The sequence below is a fragment of the Anser cygnoides genome, chromosome 3, assembly GCF_040182565.1.
Source record: "Anser cygnoides isolate HZ-2024a breed goose chromosome 3, Taihu_goose_T2T_genome, whole genome shotgun sequence".
Lineage (NCBI taxonomy): Eukaryota > Metazoa > Chordata > Aves > Anseriformes > Anatidae > Anser > Anser cygnoides.
The window spans coordinates 72,658,953-72,679,143 of NC_089875.1; the positions used below are offsets into that span (position 1 = coordinate 72,658,953).

General features: G+C 39.1%; 1 protein-coding gene across 2 annotated transcripts in view; it reads right to left on the reverse strand.

Moving 5' to 3' along the window:
• Positions 1–20,191, reverse strand: part of SLC16A10 (solute carrier family 16 member 10) — a 73,689-nt gene that overhangs the window by 25,935 nt on the left and 27,563 nt on the right. For both annotated transcript variants that reach the window (XM_048081106.2, XM_066994422.1), the window contains exons 2-3: positions 8,753–8,897; positions 5,043–5,481 (exon numbers count right to left, since the gene is read on the reverse strand). In XM_048081106.2, the coding sequence (XP_047937063.1) occupies positions 5,043–5,481; positions 8,753–8,897 (584 nt within the window). The remainder of the gene's footprint in view (positions 1–5,042; positions 5,482–8,752; positions 8,898–20,191) is intronic.

The window sequence follows — 20,191 nt, forward strand, 5'->3', positions numbered from 1 at the left end:
AATAAAACTGAGTCAAAACCTATGTATACTAATTCTCCTAGCCCAGTTCACCAAAACTGTATGGAATGGAACACCCACTAAGAGAATTTGACATGAAGCAAGCTGGGTTAAATAAAAGTTCTCCTTTTTTGTTTCTCCCCTGGAAAAGCCAAAAGGAATATGACGTCTATTTCAAATTTAGCAGACGGCTACAAGTCAGGCACTGGTAACTCATGCCAGCTAGCACACCATATAAATTGCTCATTTGTTTAATTTTGGTTACAGCCTAGTTCATGGGAGGTTCTTTTATCTTGTTTTAACAGACTTTTGCTCAATCTAGCAAACATGGCGAGGCTGGATAAAATTGTGAAGGCCTGGCTAATTCTGTTACTCCAAAACCCAAAATAAACTTATACATTTTTCTTACCTCCTTCTTCCCAATATGCTTCAGGAAACATGAAAGAAACAGAAATCCGTTCTGGCTTCAGAAGCAGACGGAGCCAGAGATTATTTTACTGACCAGCTGCTGTGCCAAGCCAGCAGGCAGCAGATGATGTGCTGTGCCTGCAGGACACCATGCATGCAATCTTCAGCTCCCCTGGGCTCAACTGGTGGCACACAACTGGTAGGCATGTGGAGCCTGTGCCCGCTTCACCATGTGGCCAGGAGCACCCACACGGTGACAGAAGCTGATGCTCCAGGTAGGAAGAATGGGACTTGGTAAATACAGGAATCAGGGCTGAGGGTGTTGGGGTAGGAGGGAGGAAGAAACAGGCCAGGTGTCCCAGTCAGGCTGATTTTGTGGAAGTCTGGGAGAACTACCTGACACAGGGAAACCAGCTTAAGAAGACAGGTGGTGTTTGGAAACAAAGCTGAAATCCTGATATAAGGTAGTACACAGGTAGAGAAGATGGCTGGGCATAGTTTTCAAGTCGGACAGGCCCAAGGCAGGCCTTCTCAGCAGCAGAAGAAACCCTATTGTTACTTTTAGGAGAATAATTTACAGTTCCATCTCTAAATCTTTCCTGGAGCATCGTATGTAGATTTCTCTTCACTGGGCACTTGCAACCAGTAGTCTAGCAGCCTGGCTATTGCTAACCATCCCCAACAGCAGAAGAATTTCAAGAGTTATAGCATAATGAAAGCTGTCAGTTGTCCAAGCATCAAATCCCTTTTCCAGTTTTGCAGACAATTTTAAAAACACAGTAAGCCATGGGACAGTAGTAGCTTCCATTTTCTAAAGCAGAGGAAAGTAATTCTTGTTTGGAAGATGCACAAGCAAGTCATTTTTCTTTTCCTTATAGCCTTCAATTTATCTGGAGCCTTTAGAAGTACATATTTTTTTTATTTTTTTTTTTATCAAAAGCAGACAAAACTAGGTTCAAAAAAATAAAAATAAAATCCAGAGTTATCTACTGGAGTTTAAGTATTTGTGTTGAAGGGCAGACTTCATTCTGTTCCTTCACAGAGGTGTTCTCCAACACTTGCACATTCGGACTTCCAAATACAGATTCACAGAGACCTTCTAAAGTTTTAGGGAGTCCACCAAGCATACAATGGGACTTGGAAAAGACCTTCAAGATCACCAAGTCCAACAAACCTAGATGATTCTACACATCATTGCCCACCAGCGAATAGTATTATAGTTCTTTACTTATTCATGTTTTCATAAAAATAAATTCATCTTTCAAGTTTCCAGTTATAAAAAATACCTTCTTTTTGAAATTATTATGCTAGTTACCATTTATATGAATGATATGTGTAAACACAAGAATGAAAGCTAAGCTGCTTCTTGTTTAGAAGGATTGTATTTAAAAACAGTGGGAGCTTAGTATGCATTATTTAAGAAGATTTTCCTCTGGTTTAAAGGAGTAGCAGAGCAATTATACTGTAAAATTGGGTATTTAACAGAAAACTTAAAACAAAACGTGTGGGTTTCAGAGTTTGGTTTTTTTCAGTAGTAAGACTTGTAAGGAGTTCCTAAAAGTTGGTAGAGCTTCCCCTCTCAAATAAACATAGAAACCAAACTGACTGCCAAAGACTTGGTTAGAAAGTTAGGCTTCATTATTCCTCTGAATCCAAAAAAAAGGCATTAAAAGGCATTTAAATCTTTTACTATAATTTGGAGGTAGTCTTTAAAATAATACATTATAAACACTAGAACTATTTAAAAGTAGGTTATCAACCACTGTATTACAAACAGCCTCCATTAAATTTTTTTAGAATCACAGAATATCCTGAGTTGGAAGGGACCCACAAGCATCATCCAGTTCAACTCCTGGCTCCACACAGGACCACCCAAAACTCAGCCCATGTGTCTGAGAGCGTTGTCCAAACTGCCCTGGGCAGCCTGTCCCGGTGCCCGACCACCCTCTTGGTGCAGAACCTTTCCCTAACCCCCAGCCTGACCCTCCCCTGTCCCAGCTCCATGCCGTTCCCTCGGGTCCTGTCGCTGTCCCCAGAGAGCAGAGCTCAGCGCCTGCCCCTCCGCTCCCCTCGTGAGGGAGCTGCAGGCCGCCATGAGGCCTCCCCTCGGCCTGCTCTGCTCGGGGCTGAACAAACCAAGGGACCTCAGCCTCTCTTGACACATCTTCCCCTCCAGACCCTTTGCCATCTTTGCAGCCTTTTCATGTACTGGAGCTGTATTTTGCAACCAAAATTTGTGCCAATCTGATATGGAGGGAAAAAAAAAATATCAATACTTGTATTTTAGAGGTTCTGCTTGAATAGTCTTGTTCTTCAATTCTCTGGAAACATTAATAGCTGTATCTAATAGCTAACAGTATTCTTGGCTGCATTAGGCAAAGTCCTGCCAGCAGGGCAAGAGAGGCGATCGTTCCCCTTTAACTCAGCATTGCTGAGGACACACGTGGAGCACTGTGCCCAGTTCTGGGCCCCCCAGTGCATGAAAGTCCTGTACATACAGAAAAGAGTCCAGTGGAGGCTGCAAAGATGATCAAGGCACTGGAGCACCTCTCCTTTGAGGAGGAGAGGCTGAGGGAGCTGGGACTCTTCAAGCCTGGAGAAGAGGAGGCTCAGGGGGATCTCATCAATGTGTATAAATACCTGAAGGGAGGGTGCAAAGAAGACAGAGCCAGGCTCTTTTCAGTGGTGCCCACTGGCAGGACACAAAGCAATGGACATAAACTGGAACAGAAGTGGTTCCATCTGAGCACCAGGAATCACTTTGTTACTGTGTGTTTTACAGAGCAGAGGCACAGGTTGCCCAGAGAGGCTGTGGAGCCCCCTCCCTGGAGATCCTCAAAAGCCACCTGGAGATGGTCCTGGTCAAGCAGCTCTGGGTGTCCCTGCTTGAGCAGGGGCTGGAGCCAGGTGGCCTCCAGAGGGCCCTTCCAGACTAACCATTCTGTGATTCTGTAATGTTTGCTCTACAACACTTCCCTTTTATTCCTCTGAACACTGTTTTATTTCAGAACATCTGTACAGAATCTAACAGCATAAAATCGTAAAGTCATAGAACCATTTAGGTTGGAAAAGACCTCTAAGGTCATCAAGTCCAGCCGTTAACCTAGCACTGCCAAGTCTACCACTAAATCATGTCCCTAAGCGCCACATCCACATGTCTTTTGAATACCTCCAGGGATGGTGACTCAACTACTTCCTTAGGCAGCCTGTTCTAACACCTCACAACCTTTTCAGCAAAGAAATTTGTCATAGCGAAGAAAGATGTCACAATTGAATTAGACTATCATTGAATTAGACTATTTCAAGGGACTATTCACTGTTTTACAGAATAAGATCTACATATCATTAAAAATTAAGTAACAAGAACCAGCCATGAATAAAAATCAGTTTATAACTGCTCAAAAACAAACCACTGCACATCCCTAGGTATTTTTTTTCCTAATGTTAGTATGCATGATCCAGAGTCAGTAACCTAGCCAATGTATTACCAGAACGCAGTAATGCCACCTGCTATATTATACACAAACTGAAGGGCTTATAAAGAGTCAGAAAATTTTGACAGAATTCAAGACATTTATTATCATGAATCTTACTGTAATGTCATGGATGAATAATAAATATTAATGTGATATCACTGTTTTCATAGTGTGTAGTAATTCTACTAGATCATGCCCTTTATCAAATACTCTTGAATGGGAGGATGAGTGATGGTGTAAATAGCACAGCCCATTGCAGGTTTGGTGGTTTGTTTTCTTTCCCCTTTAAGCTTTTTGGTTCGCAACACTTCAGTTTAGACAGCACCACCAGGGTTCACACATAATTAACCACTGTATAAATTCGTCATTAACTACACTTCATGTAATGCATCTCCCAGTTGCATCTAAATGTCTTAGCAGTGTACACACAAAAAAGTTCAGTACATGAGTAAGAAATGGTTGATTGACAGATTCCCCACCATCAGAATCTAAAGCTGTAGCAGTTATTGTAAACAGTGATAAAAAACTGTTGAAATGGCAGCTAGACGCCCCAAGATAACAGGGCCAGAAATATGTGCTATAGTGATAAACCACAAAACTAAAGTCTGAGAGACAGATAAATCCTAATCTTTTGCTTTTAACAAAAAAAGGAAAATAGCCGATAAAATATAGCCTAAAATGCAATTTTTAACAAACATATCATAATTTAAAGGAACAAAAATTAGAAATCAGATAGTTTTCCCTTTTCCTGTTATTTACTCCTTCCTCCCATTATATCTCTAAAATGCACAAGTACCATTGGCAATGTTTGCAGCTTAGTGGCAAAAATAACAAGCAATCCTCCTTATCACCGTTATCTTCAGAATAGCACAGAATACTTTTCAAATGTCTCTTTTCATGGCTAAAGTATTTTACATCTTTCTTTCTATAGAACCTAAAGTTGAGAACAAGGAGCTAAAATTTTAACTGGCTTTGTCTACTAGTTTTGATTAGAGCCCTGGAATCTCTTTAATCACAGACATCATCAGAATTAATTTCATGTTTCTCCCCAAGACATCTTTAACTTAAATGTTGATTCCTATCACTGATCTTAGTCCGTAGCACAAAGGGAAATTACAGTACTTTTAAATACATCATATGTAGGAAAAGATCTGCACTTACCAAGTGGACATAAGGCACAAAGTATCCAAAAAGTGCAGCTGGAATCCCAAAAGCCCAGATTCGGTAACTCATAACTTTGAAAACGGAGAAATTGAAAATCTTTTTCTCAGGAGGAAATCTGAACTTGCCCTTCTTTGCTCCCTCCTTGTCTTTGGCGTTGGGAATGAGGGGTTTGTACGTAAAGCCAGCCAGAAACAGAATAAACATAAGAATGCACAGGACCCGTAAGGTGTTGAACAGGCCAACAGAATCAATCAAAACTCTCAAGAGGAAGGGCAGTGACACAGTGAACAAGCTGCTGCCAGCAGTGACGATGCCATTCACTAGTCCAAGGCGCTTCTTGAAATAGTGCCCAAGAATGACCAAAGATGGCTGGTACGCAAATGAGCAACCACAGGCAAATAAGACTCCATAGGTGAAATACAGAGGTTCAATGGTGCTATATCAAAAGAAAAGAAAAAAATTAATGTTTTGTTAAGAACTTATGCTCACATTCAACTACCATATACAAGAGTTTTTCTAATGAACTGACATATTTTCAGGTGTGAGTTAAGAGTTTATATGTACTTGTGGTTGAATTACACTGTGTAGACTTAATTAACCAACTCTTTTTTCTAATGAACATTTCCGAGAACTTCACTGAACACAAGAAATCAATATTATATTTCGGTAGAATTACACCAAATAGTCTGAATAAAATTTTTAAAATCATTGTCAAGATGAGTTAGCCAAATACAACTTTAAACATTTTAGTTTTTTTTTTTAATTATTATTTTTAGTTTTTAGTGTTTGTTTTGTTTGTTTAAATAAAATTATATTGCTTTGACTTACACATTGCTTCCCTGTTCTAGCAGTTCAAACATAATATTTGGTCCTCCTCATGAGCCCAGAAGAATTAAACATTTACATAGTTTATTATGAAAATAAAACAGCAAAAGCAGTAAGCATTATTAGTAATATTTTTTTTTTCAAGTTTTGGTAATATAAACCATTATTAGGAAATGACAGAATTTTTAGTTATTAGAGTTTAAGACAAATATTCCCTTCTTTATTATATATTCTAAATTCTTCGTTTTGATTCAAATACTGGATAGGCCAAGAAAGAAAAAAAAATTAATAATGAAATATTTCAGCTCTTGTTAAGGAGGATCCCCATCACAAGTTTCTCCACCATCATCTACTATACAACATGACTGAAATTAATTAAGACCATTGCATTATACCACAGACAGACATAAAAAGCTCGTTGTGTAAGAAATGTTAACAGTATGAAGTAGCAGTGTTAGTATTAAATTAGTACTCTACTATTGATAATTCAAAGAAAACATTTTTACATTTTGATGAAGGGGCACCAACGTGTGAGAAGTATTATACTAACTTTCTGAAGTGAAATGTGATATTTTTACTTTTTTTTTTTTATATTATGTTTATAAATGAACCATAGCTTCTTTTTAATCTGCTAGCACCTGCTTTTAAAGCAGTTGCAGAAAACCAGTTAAATTGTTCGCCAATATATTAACCAGTTTATTTATTTATTAATAGTATGAATGCTTTATTTGGCGTGTTTCACCACAGAATGTTACCTGCCAGCATCTCTGCATACCCCAATATGTTCTGCAAGCTTCCCATGCAATTACAGAAATTCTTAGAAAACAGTATTTGATTAACACGTCTTACACCATCAACTATGGTGTTGTGTGTAATTGTGAAAAGGACTACATGTGTAACATTATTGTTGCTTTCTAAATTAAACTATCAATTTATAAAACATTATATACGAGGTAGCCAAAAGAAACAACGTAAGAGGGAAAGACTGATTACCTTAAGCAATGGAAAACATCCAAGAAAAATAAAATCAGAAGATATAAAATGAGAGGAGGAACATAATATAGTAAGGACAAATAACTTTTGCTTCCTTTCTGTGGATTCAAACAGTTTGCAGTATGACATACATCAAAAAATATTTTTCCTGCACTGCAAATGCTCTTACATCTCAGCTTCCTAAGAGATACAATTTGTATCAAGTATGTATGTAACAAAAGCAGTAAATCATATTTAAATTTGCCTGCTGTATGAAATTTCATCACTTCTAGAACACTTCTATATCTGAACTATACATCCTCAATTAACTGATAACATCAGCATAAATCATTTTATAGTGTAAGTAACATAATAAAACACTAAGAATGCACATTAACTTGTAAAGTACTATAATAAGAACTCATCTCTTATCCAAAGCACAAGTGCTCCTCAAATTCTAAAACAAAATTCAAACAAGCTAAAGTATTTTTTTTTAAAACCGGTACAAAATAACTTCCTTTTGCATGCAGCTTCTGTGATGTTGTTCCAGTGGATATCAGGGAAATGTATAAAGATAATAACCTTTTCTTCAAAGGCAGGAAACATTTTCCCTTTTAATTTACAGTAATCAGGCTCCGTTAGTATTTATCAGTTACCACAATATTGTGTTAAACAGGGAGAAAAGACTTTTCCAATACATATTCTTTAGTTTTCACCTCAAATGTGGTGACAAGCCTCTTAAAACGTATCAGGGAGTAGGTGCTCTGTTTTGTTTGTTTGCTTTAAATAAAACATACTTGCATTTGGATTAATTAAAAAAAAGACGACTTGCTCAAGTAGCAAGTAGTAGTTTTCCTTTTCCCATAAATATTTTTTATTCCCAGAATAAAAAAAAAAAAACACAAATCTCAGCACCTAAACCAGGACCACTTGTCTTCTCTTTCAGTAAACTTGTGGGTATGTTTTCACATTAGAGGACATAACCCAAAGTAGATGCATTAGCTCAGGCATAGTGCCATGCAGCATCAATATCCACCCATTCAGGTAACAGACAGCTCACATCTGTCTGGTTCAGAACAGAGGCACAGAAAACACATTTTCACAAGTCTGTTGGTATAGATATGTTTTCTTCTATGTAGAAAACTTTTCAGAATTTTGCTTTTCGTTTAAGCCTTGTATGCACTTAGCAGAGTCTCTGTTCTCTGCTAAGGGTGGAAAAGGCAGACTGAGAACTAGATGTAACTATAGCTTATTTTGCTATTTTCCTATCTTCACTAACCAGTTTCTGCTGATGACTAAAGTAAGTTTCCTGTTTCCTCATCTTCTACTGTGCATGTCCAACAAATCAGTCACTCGAACTTCTTAGGATTTATTCTGCAAAAGTTACAGAAAATAAAGTGTAATCTGGAGGGAAGAAAAACACCCATCTACCGTTTAAGTATTTTCAGTCACACAAGAAAGAACTGAGATTTCCTTAAAGACAGTAAACTCTAACTCTAAGCATATATCATTATACCAAGTTTGTCACTATCTTAGGGTTAGGCAACTGGAACAGGAAGAATAGAAGAAAACATTGTTTTGACTGAAACATTAACACCTCCCTGGAGGTTACTGCATAGTCTTGCTGTTGATACATTCATACATAGCAGCTCCTGTTAAATAGGGTGTGCTGTTATGAGGTTACATTATATGTTTAAAAGAATTTTTGAAGTTAAAAGCACCACTTACAGTTTTGACAAAAGTCATATAGTTAGAAAAACAGAAACAGATAGAACAAACTTTCTAAGCTTCACCTAGCAGATAATATAAAGTAGCTCTGCTTATTTCTTCATATTCTGCTGATAGGACCAACATAACCTCTACATCGTAAAACTGATAAAAATACTTTAAATGTAAATAAATTCTTTTACCTTACAAAAGAACTTGAAAGGAGTCCAACAAACCCTACTGCAGCTCCAATAACAGCAACTTTTCGACAACCAAACAGGTCTGTGAATATGCTGACTATTGGAGAACAGAAGAAGACCATTCCCATAGAAAGAGAGCTCACCCATGCTGCAGAATAGAAAAAGACAGTGTTTTAGAAGACTGAGTAATTTAAGCTTTCAGCTACTATTTGTTTTAATTCAGAAACACATCACGATACCTAAAACTGTACACTTATATAATTTTTAAAATACATTTACCTAACATGGTAAAAATTAAAAGCCTGACCAATTTACATGATCAAATGATTTAGACTTCATCAGCTCAAGAAATACAATTATCTACAGAAATTATTATTGCTTTTCTTTCTTTTTTTTTTCAACACAATTATTCCACCAGTGACTGAGCAAGTATTCAAGATGATGACTAGGCCATTAAAGATAACTCCACATTCATTCTGAAATATATTAATACATTTCACTTGATTTAATTCTATGCTTCAATGACTTTAAACAGCTAGGTTTGCTGAAAAGTTTAACAAACTTTAATTGCATGGATCTAGATCCAGCTCCAGCTCTACAAGTATTGTTTAAACTATAGTTTTTTGTTTATAAACGAGTCTTTAGATCATTAAGACTTAGTTCAGATGAGTACACTAAAGTTACAAAACACGCTTTTGGGGCTGAATTTCAAGCATACCGAATCACATGTTACAATATCTTCAAGTAACTTAGGTGGAAGAGTATTTGATTCATTTTAAATTAAAAATCAACTTTCTGCTTCACTTTACACAGGCATACAGAACTGCATCATTTACCAGCTATCATGTAATCATTCTTCTAAATACACTTTAGTGATGTTACACTCAATGGTGTTCCCAGGTCATAAAGGTAAACTATGCTGTTCTAACACAGGATTTACAGCAAGCGTATCTAAGTGGGTAAATTTCCCCATCTATTTAGGTTAAAAAAAAAAAATAGTGAAAAAAGCTGTTGATTCAAGATGCATTGGGAAAAAAGTACTTTAACTTCTTTCTGGAATAGGTTTAGATTCGTGTAACAGGGATTTTGTTTAGAGTATCTTTGCTAAAGACAGTTAGATAAACAATTGTGATTCACTGATAAGGGTAAATAAGACTGCTTGAAATTAATAAGTATCCAAGAGACCTAAGGGACGCTATTTGGAAGCAGATATACCAACACCAAGATTTATAAGCTGCTGAAGTGCTGATGAGGCATATGCACTGATGAAGACCCCATTGTGCTATGCACTGAAAAAACACAGACTAAAACAAACAAGCAAACAAAGAACCATTTCTTCAAAAGAGTTTACAATGTAAATGAAAGACAAAAGAACAGATGGCTAGAGACAAATAATGAGAGCACATGAAATAAAACCTTAATTTTAGTGCAAACAATGATCTCAATGAACTATGAACTGTTTGGGATAGTTTGTTTTTATGTGTGTGTGTGTTGGTGGGTTTTTTGTTTTTGTTTGTTTGTTTATTTGTTTTTTTGAGCATGTGATAAATATCATGGAGTTTCAAGGAGCATTTTGTAGAGGTGAAAGGTACTTTCATGGGTATTTGTTGCATTTCCTGGGCCTGACTAACCCAAGCCCGGTCAGCCTTGCACCTTTCACAATCCAGTGATGCTGAAAGGTAAGGGACAAATTTATGGAATGTCTGTCCTTCCTCTTCCTCTGCAGTCGAAAAAAAAGAAGAAAAAAAAGGCTCAAAAGCACCTTGGATGTGGCAAAAGAAGACCCAAGCAAATGCACAGATGGCTGCTGATGTTCTACAATTCATAAGCAGGAGTCAGAGGGATCAACTGCTCTCACAGCCTGGAGACCCGCCAGTTGTAGAGCTTCTGAGATGTCCAACTTAACATCTGCAATATCTCATCACCACAGAACGCTTTGGGTTGGAAGGGACCTTAAAGAACATCCAATTCCAACCCCCTGCCATGGGCAGGGACACCTCCCACTGGAGGCCAGTTCAAGTGTTCAGGCCAGTTCAAGGCCAGGCCTTGAACACCTCCAGGGATGGGGCATCCACAGCTTCTCTGGGCAACCCGTGCCAGTGCCTCACGACGCTCTGAGTGAAGGAGTTCTTCCTTAAAGAAGAAATCATCTGCAAGACTCCTCACTTTTTTATTTATCTTGCCCAGAGTGAGCTGTACAGAGCCTCCAGTTCCACTGTCCAAAGGAAGTAGCGTACGCAGGTAGAAGGAACATCCACGCTCCCCCCCCGTCAAACGTGACAGCTCTGCCACCCTGGGCAGCCCCCAGCTCACTGAGTGACTCAGGGGGACGGCTGCCTCTGCCACCTGCAAGGCCAAGAGAACAGGCAGCTGGAGCTTGAGAAGTGGGCACTGAAATGCCCGCTGCCATCAGGTTGGCAGCGGTATGAAGGTCCAAGGAACGGCTGAAGCTCCTTTCTGCCAGCCTTTCTGCCTCCGTATGAGAGGACAAGGGCAGCCGCGGCACCAGAGAAGCCCACCAGCGATTGCTGGCTGTGAGCATCCAGTCTCACCTGCGTGGGTACAGGCGCCTCATCCACTGCGACAAGCGAGCTGAAGAAGGTGGGCAGCTGAAAAAGTTCAAGTAGCCTGCATAAAGGCACAGACTAAGTTACTTCAGATCCCCATGTGAGCGTGCAGCAGTCCTATTTCCCAGTTTGCACAGGCTGTGTGGTTCATGTAGCATTCTCCTTGGCTTAATCAAATAGTTTATAGTACTTCTTAATGGCTTACAGAGCTAATAAAATTAGAATATAAAAGCCTGCAGTGAAAACATTCAGCTCAAATGACATTCAATTAGCAACATGCTGACTTTGTCTTTTCATGTTTCCTAATGAAAGAAACGTGCCATATCACTTGATTTCCTCCTTATTACAGCAATGACAGGCTGGCCTAAAACAGAAGGATGGCTCCACAGATTTCCCACATAGCGTGCAGCAGAAAGGAAGGACAACGACCTTATCTGAATGCGCTGGGTTTACACAGCAAGGTTTTGGTAGCCAGAGGGCTGTAGAAAAAGTTAATTCCGTCCCTGCCAGGCTCAGTACAACCTCCACAGCGGGTCCCTTTCGGAGCTGGCTCTGCTCTGACATGGGGCAGCTGCTGGGCTCTGCTCACAGAGGCCACCCCTGCAGCCCCCTGCACCCAAGCCCTTGCCATGTAACCCAACGCACTGATGCATTTCACAACAGCACTGCAATTGAATCCAGAAGCAGGAGTCCACGCTTTACCACTTATCCACCTGCAGGAAACCGCAGCCCTCTAATGTACAACTGTGAGTTTGTATGAGGTTCTTGGACCCTACAGAAACACAGCTTACAGAGATATTGTTGGCATGCCTTGTATAAACACCCTGATTATTTAACAGAAAGAAGGCTCTCTAAGTTAAACTTCATATGTATGCATACTTCAAGAAAATTTGTTTTCATCCTTTATGAAGAAGCTCAGCACCAAAAAAAACAAATCTAAGATATCATAAGCAGAAGAGCACATGTGAATCATTTATTTCCTTAAGGCAAACTAGTCTTGCTGCAATATCTTGATCCTGTGAAGAAGTTGATGGACATAAAATATACTCAACAGATCTATGTGATTTTCAATTTTTCTTTGCTATAATAAGCTTTCAGGCATTCTCACACACTTCTTCCACTCAGTATGAGAAAGGTACAACAAGTTGTGGTTGTCTTCTGCATTTTAAAACATAAATTACAGTAACTGTCCCAAATAAGTAATATGAAAAATTACAAATGCACAGCTTGCCAGGATTGCAAGAGTTCTTCAGAGCACTTATTACATACTAATTAAAACATTTTTCTTCCAGGCTATTGGCTGCTTTCCTGGCCACATGCTGGCTTTATTCCAAAGCTGTTAGTTCAGACAGTAATACAACACCTAAGTGCTACATGTAACTGCATTAACATTCATACACAAAGCATTTTGATTGCCACAGAAGAAAAGCTATTCTTACTTTAGGAGGACTTAAGCCCTCCTTTAGGCACTGGAACTTAAGAATTAACTCCTCAAACCACGAAACTGCAAAACAACCAATTATTGAGCTTCCTTAGAAGACATAACAGAAGTTACTTCTTACGTTAAAAATATCAGGCCATTGATATTGATATACCATGCCTATCGGTAGCATTGATATACCATGCCTATTGGCAGCAACTATATCGAAAAGTGTTTCTATGCCACTGAAAAAAAAAAATACTGTAACTAAAATTATACCGAAATAAAAATCACAGCTACATGTCCTTTTCTTATCAGTTCACTACAAATATAAATAATGCAGCTGTAATCTGAGTGTATGCTTGCACACTACTTGTGTTCAAAGGTCTACAGCTATAGTATATATATACACACATACAGCGATGCAGCTATATACGCATACTCCACAAATATGTTGCTATTTTACTTCTTTTTTAATTAATTTTTTTTAGTAATTTAAATGGCATGTCTTTTGCTTTAGCAATAAATGTAAGCATCCAATATCTGACTGTTCACAAAATCATTCCCATTGTCACAGCTGGATTATGCAATACACATTTATGTCCCAAACTACGTATCAAGCTGTCAGAAGTTTTAGTTCACTCTCTAAACACAAACACAAGGACTTAGAAGACAACAGAAAAGAAAGCATTAATACCAAAGCATATTGGAATGCTTTAACTATGCATAAATATAAATAAAGGCTACCCCTCCATAGCATTCCTCTTTACACCAAAATTTTTCTGTGCATTACTCTAAGTCTTATCAGTTTTATCCTCACAAATGTCTTTCAAGTGGTTGGCTTAATACAGTAATAACACAGTTCATTCCCTAATGAACTTCAAGATTTTTTAAAAATATTTTCCCCTGAGAATTTTCTCGTTGAGACAGAGAACAAAAAGCTATTGTCTGGAAGAGAAGTGATAGGGGCAAATGAAGAGAAGAATATTTAAACTGAGGATTCAAAAGCAACTCTGAAAATATTTTGTTTCCCCACATTAAAAAAAAAAAAAAAGACGTGTTTGTGTAGCTCATGTAGCAAACCAAGACAGCAGTATAATTACCCTTCACAGGACAGCTGGGAGAACAATGTATTTGGCAGTACACGCGCTAAGACGGAAGCACAGACCTTCGAAAGCGAGAGCAAGCTTTCTAGGTTTAATATCACAGCAGATCCCCATGCACAAAGACCTACAGCTACACTGTTTTGAAACATCTGCAGAACAGCCTGGCCAACCACCACCTACAATGCTGCTTGCTGTCAGGTGTGCTTCCTAAAAACCCTATCTCCCACTGTCCCCTTGGGTAACGAGCACAGTAGTTCGGGCTGTACTACACCAATGGTTGTCCGTACAGCCTGTAACGATGCTGGGTAATGTAAAGCTCTTGTTTTAACTCGAAATGAGCAGAAAGTACAGAACCAGGGACAAACTGCTTCAGACTCTAGAACTGAAACCCTGTCAGTCTCTAGATTTATAAGACGGAAATAAATACTTCTCTCACATACTAAAGAAAACATGTGAGATTCTTATTGTTTCAAGTACCCTAGAAAGTAGATTTCTAAGAAAAAATATTTCGAAGTGAATGTGTAAAATAAGCAATATAGGACAAGTTATATGGGCAGCAGACGTTTAACAACTTTCACTGTCACACACTGAAAAGGTTTGCAGGGAAAAAAGTAATCTATTACAATGAAATTATAATACAGAGTTAATGTAGCTGCTTAAATAATGGCACTTAGTAACTTCTGAATACACAACTTTAATGCTATTTAGGAGTGTCTTCCTTGTATTTTTATAAAAATACTTGAAGAAAATGGAACGATAATATTCACAACAGAAGTATGAAGGTTTTCATATTAAGTGATTAGCTGTGATTTATGCAAGAACAGGGAAGAATGTAAGTACTCTCCCAGCCTCAAACCATTCAGAGCCGAGGAACTTCTTGAGCCAGTTTTTTTTTCTGTTTTGAAAATAATAATAATATTTTTTTTTGCCCCCAGTGCATTCATTGGCATTCAAGTGTGCAACCACCCTCTCTGTGAAGAACCCTCTCCTGATGTCGAGCCTAAATTTCCCCTGCCTCAGCTTAACCCCGTTCCCGCGGGTCCTGTCACTGGTGTTAATGGAGAAAAGGTCTCCTGCCTCTCGACACCCCCTTACAAGGAAGTTGTAGACTGTGATGAGGTCTCCCCTCAGCCTCCTCTTCTCCAGGCTGAACAGGCCCAGTGACCTCAGCCGTTCCTCGTACGTCTTCCCCTCCAGGCCTTTCACCATCTTCGTAGCCCTCCTCTGTACACTCTCCAACAGTTTCATGTCCTTTTTATACTGTGGTGCCCAGAACTGCACACAGTACTCGAGGTGAGGCCGCACCAGCGCAGAGTAGAGCGGGACAATCACCTCCCTTGACCTACTAGCGATGCCGTGCTTGATGCACCCCAGGACACGGTTGGCCCTCCTGGCCGCCAGGGCACACTGCTGGCTCATATTCAACTTGCTGTCCACCACGACCCCCAGATCCCTCTAGACTTCTCTTATGAGAACTTCTATTTCTATCCTCTCCCAGAACATTTATACACTTTCAGCACCCACATCATCTTACAGCAAACTACTCCATAACTCAACTATAGGCTTTGTGAAAGACAGTCTTCATCTCTTATTAATAATTCCTTGCCCGCATAATCAAATTTACATGGCATTTGTTTTAAGAAAGAAGGAACTGCAATACTGTCTAGATCAAAGACTAATTTAGCCTAGCATCCTGTTTCTGACCACCACAAAATACATAGATAAAGAACATTTAAAACAGGGCTAGCATACTGTAATACCTTTTCCCTAGCTATGTTCTCCCAACATCCAGCAATAAGCAGCTTAGAAACCTCATAGAATCATAGAAACATTAAGCTTGGAAAAGACCTCCAAGATCATCTGGTCCAACCATCCCCCTACCACTACTATCACCCACTAAACCGTGTCCCTAAGAACCAGGTCCAACCTTTCCTTGAACACCCCCAGGGACGGTGGCTCCACCACCTCCCCGGGCAACCCATCCCAATGCCTGACTGCTCTTTCTGAGAAGAAATGTCTCCTCATTTCCAACCTGAACCTCCCCTGGTGCAACTTGAGGCCATTCCCTCTAGTCCTATCACTAGTTACCTGTGAGAAGAGGCCGACCCCCAGCTCCCCACACCTTCCTTTCAGGTAGTTGTAGAGATCAATAAGGTCTTCCCTGAGTCTCCTCTTCTCCAGACCAAACAACCCCAGTGCCCTCAGCCGCTCCTCATAGGACTTGTTCTCCTGGCCCTTCACCAGCTTCGTAGCCCTTCTCTGGACACACTCCAGGCCCTCGATGTCCTTCTTGTAGTGAGGGACCCAAATCCGAGCACAGCACTTGAGGTGTGGCCTCACCAGAGCAGAGTACAGGGGTTTTCCAAAGCAGAAGGCTGCATCTAAACATTTTTCAAGAACATTTAGCTCTACCGATAACACTTTGGCTTCACTGCATTTTACTGTAATCAGTTACAGAACACGCTCAGACACCAATACCACCGAAAACCAAAACAAACCAAAACAAAAAAAAAATCTGCATGTATTTGGATTATATTTCCCACAGTTAGCAATGACTTGCAGGTATATTTACTGAGTTCAGTCTACTAAATGTATGCTTAGTCATTCAGCAGTACCACAACACAGCAAGTCTAAGGAGGCTACCTGCAAGCTCATGTATGAGGACAGGCTACAGTTTTGGATTTTTTCAGCTTGTAAGCAAGAAGAGCAGCAGCTCAAAAGAAATCTAATTACTGGCTCCAGACATCCAACAGGTGATTATTAGAGAATGCAGGGCTAGCCTTCAGCAGTGAACAGTGACAGGGCAAGGAATAACTGATACAAACCACAATAAATAATATCCCAGTCAGACGGTACAAAGGCAGTGAAACACCAGAAAGTGTGGTCCAGAACAGCTGTGGGATTTCCTTCCCTGGATATATTGAAAATGTGACTGGACAAGGCCCTGTGAATAACCTGATCTAATCCAGAAGTTCAATGCACTTTCGAACCAAATAATTAGCACTTAGACCAAATAATTATCCTCTTCCAACTCAAGTCATTCCATGATGGAACAGTCCATTTAGGGAACTCCTCCATTTCTGGAGGAATACTGTTTTAAATCCTTGCTTCTTGAAAAAAAATAGGTGCTGAAGATCATGTTAATAAGCCTCAGCAGTTCCTCAGAATAAAATAAAAATAAAAAATCTCAGGCTAGAAATGTTAGGCCAGCCATCAATCCCTTGTATGTGGAACTTAGGAAGAAAAAAAAAGGGCAAAGCTGAAAGATTAAGATGCCTTCCCTCCCTCCCCTCATCCCCCTCAGGAAATGGAAAGGAGTAGATGGCATCCCTGAATTCTAAGCCAAAGAGATCCTTACAGGCAGATCTCTAGAAACTATTATTAGCATTACAGATGTGAGCTTCATTATTATAAAACTACTAATCTCCCTACTACTGATGCAGTTTTTCCATCAAAATTGTTTTCTTCCTATTGCACGTACCCAGAAGCATGGGGTTACCCTCTGCCTAAGACACTCCAGACACATCCTCTTTTCCCCATTAATTATTTTTTTTTTTTTTCCTTCAGGGCAAAGCTAGTAATTTCTAAAACGTGGAACTGTTCAACAGCCGTTAGTAACGGTCCCACAGAACCATCAGACCCAGCAAGTACCAGAATACCCTCGCATGCCCACAGAGCCCCTGTAGGTCAGCCCCCCTAGAAGTTGCCAGCCCTATTTTTAACCAGCCTATCACTAGCCAAAGATGTCAAATGACTTGCACTACATTCCCTGCTGACAGGAGCTCATGAAAACTGTCTGACGGCTCAGTAGCTTCTCATGAATTCTGACGAATTTAATGTCATTAGAGTACCCCCGTGTTCCTATCACTGGGGGCACAGTGGAGGGAACAACTGAATTTCCACCTAGTCATTCCCATTACTGAGCAATCCACAGATCACAGAACCATACGTCAGTAGAATTTGAAATGTAGGTAGCATTGTGACATATATATATATATATACATATATATATATATACACACACATGACATCTAGAATTCCCACTGTCATTAACTGAGTGCACTGGTTGTTCTACTCAAAAAGACTGCTGATCCCATTTAGAGCAAGTATGTGTTTAAGGTCTAAAAATAAATTTATGACATAATGCTGCCACAGGAAGTATCCTATACTCTGAACTCAGGTTACACTGCAGATATCTGAGGCAGGCTCTCCCTTAAAGCAACGCTAACCAAAATATGAGCCCTGGTTTAAATGAAAATTATAAAATATTCAGGGCAAAGAAATTTTAGTGCAAGGAAATAGCTTTGGTGTTCCCAAAAGATGTTATCTTGAACAGTCTTTAAGAATCAGAATGATCTATAAATGATTCTGATCAGATTTCCACAACACAAAGAGATCATGACTAATACATAAACACTGATGAACCTGGCATGAGTAGAAATACCTGACAGGAATACAACGCATTGTTTTTACCCCAATCCTCCTTTCTCTTGTCCTTTGGGAGCAAGTCAATTATTAAATAACCTAATTACTGAAAGATGTTGGGAATTACAATGAATCAGAAACCAAGAACTATATATGACCCGCTGGATCCCAATAAAGAGATCTCTGAACAGATACGCTGTCTCCATAATCAAACTGTATGCTATCACAACATCAAGTCATTAACAGACCACCTGAATCAGTTTATTCCACAGAATGAAAAGACTGAACTCAACAGACTTTACAAATAGCTGTACAGTTTACTATGTTTATTTGTAGCATCTCTTCAGCACGCCCTGTGACTGTCCAAAATGCTACTTCAGATTTCAATGTGCCATTTTAATCTTCATGCAACAGGGTGGAAAGAAGTATAAACTTGCCCACAGGCTGTGAAAGTAGCAGAATAAGTTTATATCAAGAGAAAGAAAACAGAAAAATGGGTGAAGTCAGAAAAAATGCAGTGATGAAACAGCTAGATGCAGTGATAGCGGATAACTGATTGCTTCACAATTTAATTTATGCTTGCTAAAATAACACAGGCTTAGGCAGTTTTGAGGTTGTTTTGGGTTTTTTTTGCTTGTTGGTCCCCACCCTTAACAAATAAACAAATCAGATAGTACTGTTGAATCCAAAGCGAACATCATAGGAAATTAATCATGGTGTTTTCTTCAAACTATGTGACAACGAATAAGAATCTAAAATGGTTAAAGATGTCCTTACAGACAAACAACTTTTACTATTAGAACTTCAGAGCTTCTATAAAATTGGCAAAGTTAAAGTAAAATAAACAAATATTTAAGTTAATAAGAGCTCAGAAAACAAAAGCTCAAAAATAAAAAATGCACTGTTAGTCAAATTCTGCTAGTAGAGATTACAAACAAAAGCCTTCAGGAACCTTTTAAAAAAGGCTGAAGTCAATCATTAACAGAAAAACATACGCGTTTCCATTTCATGGCAAACTGAGTTTGACCTTTGACACTTAATGAAGTCTGAAAATGCTGTGGTAGGAAGAACAAACAAGGAACAGATCGATAAGAAATGGCTGTAATCCCTTGTTTTTCCTTTTAGAAGTCATACAAGAATGTTTTCTGCTGACTGAGACAGTTTTTAAAGCACAACATAATCATATTTTTAACTACTGGCCTGAAAAATTGGAGTTCCATTTCAGATTCCCAGGCATGCTTTCATCTTTCCTTCCCTCTTTCCCCCACCCCAAATTAGCACTGTTTTGGTTTTTTTTTTTTTTTTTTTGTTTTTTTTTTTTTTTTCTCTAAATACCAACCAGATTAACACCAAGAATCACGTTGTATTTTGATTTAGGATCAATAACACTCTGCATAACAAAGTGTTAGCTCCTCAATTCAAAGATGACAGCCTGATTTGCCAGAAGGGTTTATTGCTAACTGCTGTCACAACCAAGTTACACACATAACCAGAACACATCTGCAACCAAACGTGTCATGCAATGGTCTTGTGTTTTAGAGTTGTACTGTGGATTATATGACAAGACCCAAATTTTAAAGTTCTCGGTGAAGCTACTAGTCTTTTTCCTTTCCGCCCATCTCACTTGGATTGGGTAAGGACCTACAAATCAAAATTGTCTTTTAAATGATACAAGCCTATGGCACTTCTACAGCATCAAGTCCTTGTGAGACCATGATGAAGATTAAAAGACACAATAATAATAAGAAGAATAAAAAAAAAAAACAGCTAAATTTGGTATACTATTTGCAGTCCAGGACAGTAGCTTACCATCAAGCAGCTCACAAATTCATTCTAACTTTTCACATACAAAGATCCTTCTGAACCCATCACAGTTGGCTAAGAGACCCCATCACACCTCAGCAACTTGGTGAGCATCCTCGAG